At 39.3% G+C, this 12517-nt stretch overlaps 1 protein-coding gene across 1 annotated transcript in view; it reads right to left on the minus strand.

The window, feature by feature from the left end:
• The window catches only part of oxsr1b (oxidative stress responsive kinase 1b), a 72777-nt gene that overhangs the window by 19325 nt on the left and 40935 nt on the right, over window positions 1-12517 (minus strand). The window contains exon 4 of the mRNA XM_079806603.1: window positions 6336-6477. Coding sequence (XP_079662729.1) covers window positions 6336-6477 — 142 coding nt within the window. The remainder of the gene's footprint in view (window positions 1-6335; window positions 6478-12517) is intronic.

Raw genomic sequence — 12517 nt, forward strand, 5'->3', positions numbered from 1 at the left:
AATTCAGGTGTTCCAATCCCTTCCATGGCCTCAGGTGTATAAAATCAAGGCATGCAGACGCTTCTACAAACATTTGTGAAAGAATGGGTCGCTCTCAGGAGCTCAGTGAATTCAAGCATGGTACCGTGATAGATTGCCATCTGTGCAATTTCCTTACTACTAAATATTCCACGGTCAACTGTTAGTGGTATTAAAAGTGGAAGCATTTGGGAACAACAGCAACTCAGCCACGAAGTTATAGGCCACGTAAAATCACACAGAGGGGTCAGCGCATGCTGAGGCGCACATTGCACAGAAGTTGCCAACTTTCTGCAGAGTCAATAGCTACAGACCTCCAAACTTTGTGTGGCCTTCAGATTAGCTCAAGAACAGTGAGTAGAGAGCTTCATTGAATGGGTTTCCATGGCTGAGCATCCAAGCCTTACATCACCAAGTGCAATGCAAAGTGTTGGATGCAGTGGTGTAAAGCACGCCGACACTGGACTCTAGAGCAGTGGAGTCGTGTTCTCTGGAGTGACAAATCACGCTTCTCTGTCCGGCAATCCAATGGACTCCCTGGGCAGTTGCCAGGAGAACGGTACTTGCCTGACTGCATTGTGCCAAGTGTAAAGTTTGGTGGAGGGGGGATCATAGTGTGGGGTTGTTTGTCAGGGGTTGGGCTTGGTCCCTTAGATCCAGTGAAAGGAACTCTTAAAGATTCAGCATACAAAGACATTTTGAATAACTTCGTGCTCCCAACTTTGTGGGATGGCCCCTTCCTATTCCAACATGACTGCGCACCAGTGTTTGGTGTGGAGGAATTTGACTGTCCTGCACAGAGTCCTGACCTCAACCCGATAGAACACCTTTGGGATGAATTAGAGTGGAAAGCCTTCCCAGAAGAGTTGAAACCGTAATAGCAGCAAAGGGTGGGCCTACTCATATTAAACCCTACAGATTAAGAATGGGATGTCAATCAAGTTCATATATATATATTAGGGATGCCACAATTCTCAATATAATATTGAACCGTTCGGTACGGCCTTCACGGTTCAATACGCGCCTGTGAATTGCGGTTTTTCGGTTTTGCATTTAATTAAGTATTTTTCTACAAATTCTATCATTTGCCTCCATCCCAATATACTGAACAACGCGACATACATTCACATCCAACGTTAGTGGTAGAGTTATACTCACGGAACACTATAGATATTCACAATCACGAAAGTTCATTATTTGCATGCGTTTTAAAGCCTTGCCGCTCATTCGCGTGCGCGGTTTTAACATGCGCTTTTCCGAGCGCGCGCACTAAACGCCTGTCAAACACGTGATTACTGGACTAAGTCGTCTTACTGCGCTAATACTGTCAAATACACACAAGGTTTACATAAACACAGTCGGTTATGTCTAAAGTGAAAGTAAAATCGGCGCGTGTCTGTCTTCATTGACAGCAGCAGCCTAGTGAACACGCGGTCCTTAAAGGGACAGTTCACCTCTAAAATTATGTCATTATTTACTCACTCTAATAAAGGCCAATTTATACTTCTGCGTCGAGTGCACGCAGAGGGTACGGCGTACCCTACGCATAGACGCGTTGGATACGCCGTACCCTACGCCGTAGCCTGACCATAGACTGTAAAAAAATATGGACGACGCGACTCCATTGACTTCCGCTGACCAAAGTTGAAGCTTTCATAGGCCCGCTCACGGCGCTGACATCTTGGGACCGAGTCTGCGCAGTAGCGATCTCGGGACCGGAGTTGCGCAGTAGAGAACAGGAAGTAGAGGCGCGATTATCAAAAGCCCGCCCACACTCTCACAGATGCAGAATAATTAATTATGTTGGTGTGAAATAAACAGTTATGGAAGTGTAGAAATGAAAGCTAAAGCTCCAATCTCCTCACAAAAATCCAGAAAAAAGTCTGTTAGTGCCTCAGTGACAACTTCACTCAGAGAAGCCGTCAATCTCAGCTGTCAATCATGACGTCACACCCCCGTTTTTATAGCATCAAATAACTCACTAAAACTAAACTTATTTAAAAAACGAACACTTGAAATGAAATTATTGTAATAAAAACTGCCTAAAATGACAGAAACCATCTTTAGGAAACAATTATTTGAAATGTAATTAAATAGTTTAGTGTGTCTCGCGCCCATTGAAATGCATGGAGAGGCGGGGTTTAGGAGCTATACTGGGACCGGCCACCGGGGGGCGATCGAGGCCCGAAAGCTTCAATTTCTGACTGGAGCACTACAGGCTTGAGCCTGACGCGCACCTCTCCAAAAATGTAACAACGCGTCAATTCTACGCGGACCGCAAGCGCTGTGATTGGTCTGCCAGAACCCTTCCCTCAGGTCAATAAATAAATAAAAAATCTGCGATAGGAGTGTGTGTGTGTGTGTGTGTATGTCCAGAAATTGGATGATAGTTCCTTACGTCTGCTATAACACACTATTTTGCAGTCCAGCGATTCTTTATGGTAGTAAATAAATACATAGATCCGCTGAATATAGTTTATTTATTTTCTCATTAAAACCAAAGATGTTAATCAGTAATTGTATATCAAGAACAGGGACACATTAGGGTATATTTCGTGAATGAAGTCTCCGCAACAACAATCGCTTGCTGAGCCACCGCTGCTGAAAACAGCGGCCACGAGCTCCGCATGGTTTCACAAATGCATTCCAGCGCCAGATCGCCTTTTTTAACTTTACTAATCAACTAGAGATGCTTAATTTGTATTAGATACAACAACTCAAGCTGCAAGAAAAGCCGCTCTCTCACTGCTGCTGATACTCCGACATGAATGTACAGATTCTACACATCAAGCTGCTTCTTCTTCGGCTGTTGTCTTGATTACACCAACATGCCCGAGGACACTGCCTTCTAGTGTCTGCATGTGGAATTGCACATTGACGCAGACAACAGCGCAGAAGTATAAATGCTCACGACGGCGTCGGCTACGCGCGTAGCCTACGGCGTACACTACGGCGTACACTCGACGCAGAAGTATAAATGGGCCTTAATATTGTTCCAAACCTGTATTCATTTCTCATTTTTGAGTGAACTATCCATTTAATGTTAATACAACAACAAAAGACAAATAGAAAATCACTCACTGCTCTTGACTGAAAAACTTTAATACAGTAGATTTAATAAGAATCAGTGTATATTTTATAGTGAAGTCTATGTAGTGTTTTATTTTTACATTTATTCATTCAATTTCATACTTAAAAGCTGCTGTACAGATCGGAGCTGCCACTGTAAATCTTTATATATATATTTTTTATATTATACAATACACTAGGAATGTGTACAAGTAAAGTTTTAAGTTTAAGTAAAGTTTTTCAATTCTTTTAAGTAAAATAAAGAAAGAGTTTTGCAATTAAAAAATAGTATTTTTTCTCCTTAACCTCTTGCTGTTCCTGTCGCTTAAGAATAGAATAGCAAAATACTGATGTGACTAGCCATCAGAACCGAACCGAAAACCGTGGTTAAAAACCGAGGTATGTATTGAACCGTGGACTAACTGTATTGTTGCATCCCTAATATATATATATATATATATATATATATATATATATATATATATATATATATATATATATATATATATATATATATATATATATACATACATATATATATATATATATATATATATATATACACACACACATATGGAGCACTTCAATATGTCGTCATTAACATTTAAGAGGTCAACATGGGGGGAAAAGTCTGGCTACATAATTAAAGTCCATCTTCCAAAAACTGTCCAAAGGCAACAAACTAAATTTAATAAATTTGCTTATGCCCTAGTGTCAGACATCTAAAAAACACTCTAACAAGCTTCTAAAGAGTCAAAAATTACCTGCCGTCACACAGGCGGCACAGCAGAGAGCAAAAACACAAGGTCTCCTTCATTGAGATTCAGAGTCCAGCTTGCAAGTCATGGGTATTTAACCAGACTAAAAGCTTGTGAATTATTTACACTGTCTGCTTTAACAAGCTTGTGCGTGTATTGAGGGAACAAGGGATATGAGAAGAAAGCAATTAATATAAAAAGGGAGAGATAGAGAGAGAGAAACCGACAGATGATTTAAATTAGCCATCAGTGAGTCATCACCGCAAAGAGTGTATTGACGTCTGAAGATGAATGTCTCAGATAAACTAGCAAAGGAATCTTTGATGAGCTTACTAAAAGATTGAGAATGAAACGGCCATACACGCTTGGCTTACATCAACTGAGATTTGTATGTTCTAAAGATTTTATGATAAAAGACTGAAGGGTACAATTAGACTAGACAGCTCACTCCGTTTTTCCATGGATTTCCATTGGAAACTCAAGCAGATGTTGATTCTGAAACAGAATTCATTAATTCCATCAATCATCATCTGAGATTAGGCTGATTAAATGGAGTCTTGGTCCAGAGGCATCCTACAGACCTTCTTTGTATTAAAACAAGTCCTCTCTTAAAGAGACAGTTCATTTAAAAATGAAAAGTCTGTCATTATTTACTCATACTGTATGTTGTTTTTCCTCCTGTAGAACACATATCTACACATATATTTTTCAGTCTGTAAAGTATAATAAAAGTGGTCCATTTAAAATCTTGTCTTCTGAAACCTACACTGTAAACCCTTACGCTCAAAATAATGAATTGGTTTGAGTAGAGCCAACTCAAATGAAACAAATTAGCTCAAACTAATTAACTTTTATGAGTATGTAGAACTTTTTGTCTTTGGAGTTCTCGAAACTGACATATTTTAAGTAGTCTGAATTGTTTCACTCTTTCGAGTTTTATGAACTTGTTTCTTTTCATTTAGACTAACTTAAATTTAACGGAAACTGGGCTAAGATTTATATTCCCCAGAATGCTTTGCCATGACACTCAAAAGGGACAGTAAATGCCAAAATTAAGTATTAAATTATGTTTTTTTTTGTGCAAGATTAATGTAAAGTGTGACATTTAGTAGTGTTCAATGTTTTGTTAGGCTAGTTTAGAAGAGTTTTTGTTATGTTTTTTTGTAGGGTTACTATCATGGTGATGAGTGGAGCGTGAGCTTAGTTTGAGAACAGATATATGTTAAATGTATTATATTGCTGTCCTCATTCAGCAAGTGCTATGCTTTGCTAATGTTACCAAAGCATTGTGTAAACAATTAGCAAGATGGCATTTATTGGATTAGTTAGTTAAAAATGGTCAAGTTTCCAATAATACAAATTTGAGATTACATGATATTTTTAAGTTAAATGTATGAATTATCTTACTCAAATATTTAAAGTTCAGAGCAATTAAAATGTATGATTACAAAATAAATATCTGCAAGTTTTGCTTAAACTTTAAATATCTTATTAGTTGTTTTTTTTTATTTGAGGCAACCGATTGCCGTTTTGCCAACTTATTCGGGTTTACGGTGTACAATAACTTTGTGTGAAAAACAGGCCAAAAGTTATTATTCCCTGAAATTCTTCCTCTTCCAGTGAGTGGTTAAAGAATCACAGTCATTTGACTGATTAAGAAGCATATCAGTCCGACTTGTGAATGAATCGTTCTTTCAAGCCAGTTCTTTTAGTGAACGAGTTGATCTGGTTCACAAATTAGCCTGAATCAGGCATTTTCAAACAGGGGTCCTCCAGAAGGTTTTAAGGGGTCCCCAGACATTTTCAGCGAATAAAAAGACAAACCAAAAATGAACAAAGTCTACCAAACATTCTAACTGTTTCAGTTCTAAATATTTCTATCCTTTCTTGCCATATACATACTTTCCAGAATTGAATACGTTTGCTTTGTATCTATAGTGAGTTTCTCACTATAGCCCTCTTTATCTTGCTCACTGGGATTGTAAGGCAGCATTCTTAATGCAGTGCGTAAGATGCTTACATAAATTTATTGTGAAAGTTGCTTATACAAATTATTTGTCATTGAAAAATGTTCTTCTTCAGGTTTATACATCCAACATTGAGTATAGCCAATTTATGTTTAGAAACAATATGTTGTATTTATAATGTCACACTTACTATTTATCTAACAGTTTAAATGTTTTTTCATACATACAAATATATAGATGGATTTTAGGAAGGGGGTCCCTCATTAAAGGTTTGTCATATTTGGGGGTCCTTGGCATCATAAAGTTTGAAAACCACTGGCCTAAATGATTCTTCATGGATTCAATTATTCTCACTGGGTTTCTTTTAGTCACTTTTCACTGATGTGATCAATATAAACTTTTATTGTATGGGAAAAAAAGCTGCATGAATCTTCTTTGAAATTCTGTTAAACAGAAAAAACTGCAGGGTGAGTAAATAACAACAATTATTCAAAAACTTTTCCAAAAGTGAGAAGTGTGTTACCTGTGGATCTGGCCATTTTTGTGGAGGTACTCAAGACCCTGAAGGACCTCTTTGAGCACCGTAGCTATACTGGGTTCATCCAGCACACCGGTCTTGTGTTCCCCCTTCGAAATGATGTGCTTTATCACGTCTAACACTGAGCCTGCAACAAAGACAACACAGAGAGCTGTCAATAGACATAATGTTGTAGTGTCATTAGTATCACAAGTGCACATGCTAGAAGAGCATCTGCAAAGGGCACATGTTATATACCAGGCCATTTTGTGGCAGACTTAACAGATCGAAGGCCGATGTGCTTCATTCTTGTGCATTTGGCTTGCGTGTATGACCTTAAAGCTTTTTCAGAAGGTCAGACACAAATTTCATAATCTACAGGAACTTGCTCTGGCTGCTTCCCAAGAATCTTTGTCACTTGAAAAACCATAGTCTTTTAGTGCTGTTTATATATAAAAAGCTTAAGTTGATTACAGGACACCCAAAAAACTAATATTGTTTTAACCCTAATAGACAGAAATATGGACACCCAAAGCAAATGTTTTAGGAAAACAATCTGTCAATCCTTATTTTTCTCATGACATTTAATTAAGGCCTATACCAGAGTCAATGAAGGGAATGTTCCACCAGCAACTTTATTAACCAGTTAGATATTTTTTTGAGCTGGAGGACGGCCAGCACCTCCCGCAAACAGCGCAGACAGACAGGAGCTGATGTAAACGGCATAAACCAAAAAGACTGCTGGCCTCCATGTCAGGGAGCGCTCTGAACGGCCTCATTTCAGACATCAGTTAGACAAAGATGGTCTGTTCATGCAACCACCCTAGAGTTGCATATGTAATTCCTATCCATGTGAAAAGTTGGAGTGAACTAATAGCAGATACAATTTCATCCCGCTCCTTGAAATGAAATTCTGAGAAAGTGTATTCTGAATTCCCAGAATTCACAGGGTTCTCTTCACTGACGCCGAAAGCGGAACTTTAAACCCTCCGGGGGAGAGGAAGTCCAACAGCGTGCCGTCAGCAGAGTGGGCGGCTGGCCAGTGTTTTTGTGGGGCAGAGCGACAGTCCAGAGGCACAAGGATATTTAATAGTACAATCACTTTAGGATATTTCTTAAGGATGGAAACCTTATAGGGGCTTTCGCACCGGAGGAACCTTTTCATAGTTCCTAGAACTATTGGTGGAAGTACCCGCTTTTTGGCGTGTTCACACCGCAGGCACTAGGAACGATTTTATTTCTAGGAACTCCTGATGGGGGATCTAAATTAGCTCCTACTTCAGAGTAGGGTACAACCCAGCACAATAGGAACTACCAGTGACGTAAGTATGCCCTGATTGGACGGATACATGCGAAACACCAGCACTCGCCATTAAAAATAATATATATACACACACACACACACACACACACACACACACACACACACACACACACACACACACACACACACACACACACACACACACACACACACACACACACACACACACACACACACACACACACACACACACACACACACACACACACACACACACACACACACACACACACACACACACACACACACACACACACACACACACACTATAGCCTATATATTTATTCCATGCACTAACTCTATGAACATGGAGAACAGTGATAGATGGACCTCTCAACCTTTACGCTAAGGAAAAAAGTCTAACGCAACTTTGCACCAAGCAAAACATGATTCTGTATTTCTGCTCAGCTAGCGACATTGGGCAACAACCACACGACAAACGCAAATACTTTTTCATATACTGTCTAATTCTTTGTATAATAGTTCTATCTAATAAAGTATTAGACATGATGGAGAATGGGAGAGCTTTGTGCTCAGTCTCAGTCCGTAAAAAAAAAAAAAGTCACAACAACAAGAGTGGCTTATGTCACTTCAGAGTTCCTACTACCGATGCAAACACAACCAGGAAAATGGCCCTAAGGGAAATGAGTTCTCGGGGAACCACCCTGGTGGATAGTTCCTAGAACTAATGGCGCTTTTCCACTGTATGGTACGGCTCGGTGCGGCTCACTTTTGGAGGACGGGTGTTTAAAGTACCTAGCACCTAGTACTTTTTTTAGTACCATCCATAGACCGTAAAAACGACACAATTTCATTCTCTTCCGCTGAAGAAAAGTGAAGCTGCTTGAGGTCCGAATATGGCGCTGACATCTTGCGCAGATTTGGGACAGAGTTTGTGCAGTAGTGACCACGGGACCGGAGTGACTACTTCACTCAAAGCTCTCAATCGCAGCTGTCAATCATGACCTCACACACCCCGTTTTTATAGCATCAAATAACTAACTAAAACCAAACTTATTTAAAAAAATGAACATTTGAAATTAAATTAGCATGATAAAAACTGCCTAAAATGACAGAAACCAACTTTGGGAAAAAAACGATATGAATTTGATTGTTTAGTTTGTCTCGCTTCCATTAGAATACATGGAGGGGCGGGGTTTCTGAGCTATACTGTCTGGGACCAACCACCTGGGGGCAATCGAGGCAGGCTTGGTATCACCTCGGTTGAAGTTCCAAGAGAGCCGTACCGATACTAAAATGTGACGTGTAAACACTGCAGATCACTGATTGGTCAGAGAGAATCATCACTACCAGCGGCATTGGATTTGCGACAGGAGACACCAAACCCCCTAGATTTAAATAGCCAACAACAGCCACCGAGGTATAATTTGTTTGCACGACTTTTTTAAACTACTTGCTTTAAACAACCGTTCCATGCAACTTGAAAAAATAAATGGCTGTATCATGGTCAGTAGACGAGCTGGCGGCGCAACTACAACAATCAGACTATAATCCCACCCACTTTGAAGCGGTACTAAACAGCAGTGGAAAAACAAACCGAGCCAAAGTAAAGTGAGCCAAGCCGAGTCGTACCATGCAGTGGATAAGTGGCTAAAGTTCCGAGAACTACCACTCAAAAATGTGGGGTCAGTAAGATAAAAAAAAAAAGAAATTAATACTTTTATTCAGTAAAGATGCATTTAATTGATCAAAAGTGACAGTGCATCTACAATGTTACAAACGATTTCTATTTCAAATAAATGCTGTTCTCTATTCATCAAAAAATCAGTTTTCACAAAAATATTAGGCAGCACAACGGTTTCGACATTGACAATAATAAGAAATGTTTCCAAATCATCATTTGGAGTAATGGCTGTTGAAAATTCATCTTTGCCATCAAAGGAATAAATTACATTTTAAAATATACTTAAATAGATGAAAGAAAGTAAAATGTAGTAATATTTCACCATGTTACTGTTTTTACTGTATTTTTGATTAAATAAATGCAGCCTTGGTAACCATAAGATACTTCTTTCAAAAACATTTAAAAATCTTACCGACCCCCAACTTTTGAACAGTAGTTAAATATATTGTTGGATTGTGCATTTGAATGAAAATCATTCGTTATTATGTCTGCATATCAGCTATGCAGGTTGATCCATTGGAAGAAGAAAAGAATAAATAAATAAAACAATCAAATACAAATACAAAAATACATATACTGAATGTATTCAAAAGGGTGAAAAATACAGATATACAATTTCACACAGGCCTACTGTATTTTCAAAGTGCACCATGACTCACCAGGAAAAATTGAGGGATCATAGCCAAGGAAATCAAGGTAGTTTATCACACCCACACCCTAGTTCAGGGGTAGGCAAGTTCGGTCCTAGAGAGCCGCTGTCCTGCAGAGTTTGACTCCAACCCTGAAAAACCCTCACCTGCCTGTAGCTTTAGTAATCCTGAAGACACTGATGAGCTGGTTCAGGTGTGTTTAATTAGGGTTGGAGCTAAACTCTGCAGGACAGCGGTTCTCTAGGACTGAACTTGCCTACCCCTGCCCTAGTTCATGGTAAAAGTGATTCGACAAACAGAAAAATGGCTTGTGTTTTCTTATTTTGGTTTCTTTTTTTTCTTCCTACAGCTCATTCTTCTTCCGTGGTTTAAAAAGGGTATTGTAGACCAGACCTCCATGTGGCCTGAAGGTTGTTAAAAACTCAAATAAGTGAGCATTCAAATGAAAGAAAAAAGAGGCTGTTACAGTGTGTGTGCGGGCATGTGTATGGCATGAAGCCAGCGCACTGCTGACTGAGCGAACAACACATCAAATTTCACTGACGGTGAAGAGAGAGAGAGAGAGAGAGAGAGAGAGAGAGAGAGAGAGAGAGAGATCTTGGTAAATGATGCCACATTAGTTTACAAACCCATGTGAGACGGATGGGTGAGGCTGCTGAGTGAAACCAGCAAAATTGCTTCGTGTCAAACATACACCAGGAGGGCCAGAAAGCAAGAGAGATAAAAATGTTGTAATTTCTTACAACTCCCCTCAATATCTTGAGCTCTAGGGATAAAATAAACTTTAAGACAGTGTTCACCTAAAAATAAAATAGTGACATCATTTACTCATCCTCATGTTTCAAACCATATGACTTTCTTCTGTGGAACACAAAAGGAGATATTAAGCAGAATGATCATACTGCTTTTTTCGTGTGTGCGTTCTCACACTACAAAAACAACAATAGGCACCATAAAAACATTATGGAAATAGTGATTTGTGGGCTATATTTCCTTCTGAAGCCAGATGACAACTTTGAAATATAGCGCTTAAGTCGTATGAATTCCCATTTGTCATTTTTGGAGTTTGATTTCTGGTCACCATTCACTTTCATTGAATGGAAAAGAGCAGCGTGAACATTTTGCTTAATATCGCCTTTTGTGTTTCACAGAAGAAAGTGATACGGTTTGGAACGATATAAGGGTGAGTAAATGATGACGATGAAACAATGTCTTTAACCATTAAATATATATCATTATTTTGCTAATCATTATTACATATTCGGGTCTTTAGCAACCCGGATCTATTTCTAACACGGATAGATCTCTACCTGTCGCGATAATATAAAACTCTCCTGATATTAGAGTAACAATTACAGAAGAATAAAATAAAGCATATTTTGTTTCCTTTTGGAGCTTGGGAGGGTTGAGCAGATGTTTATACCATCATCTCCAGAGCTCATTTCCCAGTATATTCAGCATCTGGCTGGCATATTCGCCATCTCAAACATTCTCAAAACTATCATTTGACAGTTTGACAGACACTAATATTTGATTGTGTTCAGTACTTGCTCTGCAGTAAATCGCTGAGCCATTTTTAAGTTAAGTTTTGCTGATGATACTTTTTGTTTTCTGCCTGCGGTTACTATGAGTGAAACATCACTTCATCATTACGTAAAAAAAGTGACGCTGCAGGAGGTCCGAATATGGCGCAGATTTGGGACAGAGTCTGCGTAGTAGTGACCTAGGGACCGGAGTCTGCACAGTAGAAAGCAGGAAGTAAAGCCGCGATATCAAAAGCCCGCCCACACTCTCGCCGATGCAGAACAATTCATTTTGTCGGTGTGAAATAAACAGTTATGTAAGGTTAACTTTAAGGTTAACCCTAATGTAAGGTTAACTTTAAAAAAATTAATGAGGAGGGGGGTAGTAAATGACGTCCCAGGTCACTAAAGACCCGAGGTATGCGTTTAGAGGTTAAGCTTAATCTTGTTGAAGAAAATCATATGGATTAAGAGCAACATAAATGACAAAGCTTTCATTTTTGAATGAATTAATCCTTTAACTATGAATGTAAGGGGCTCATTAACAAAACTTCCCCAGTGTCGGTTCCCAAGAATGTTGCTCATCCAGGAACGCCTCAATCATGTGAAGCCCCATGCTGAGGTTTGATGGAGATGTGCCTGTAAACGCTTCTAACTTCATTAAATACTAAACAAATCAATTTATGTTTTGTTCACATGAGCCAAACGCCCATTCCAAACGCTCTTGAAAGTAACTTTAACCATGACCATGTGGTGCAAAAGCATTCTAAATATTCTCTCATGACACTTTGAGGAAAAGTATCTCCAGGAAATCTCCCTAATGCCCATTCTGTAATTCCAATTATGCTTCCGCAACAGGAAAAGCAAATGACTCTTTGACCAACAGTTGTCAGACTATCTGACACTGCTGCCTTCCTAAGGATCCCGCATTGATGTGGGTGGAACATGCCATGTCGTGCCCACTGGGCCAAAGGGCACAGGGGCTGCTGGTGAGGGAAAGATTACTCTAAGAAAATAAGGGTGGAGGAGCAGAGAGAATAAAAGGA

This window comes from Gobio gobio (assembly GCF_949357685.1).
Source record: "Gobio gobio genome assembly, chromosome: 23".
Taxonomy (NCBI): Eukaryota; Metazoa; Chordata; class Actinopteri; order Cypriniformes; family Gobionidae; genus Gobio; species Gobio gobio.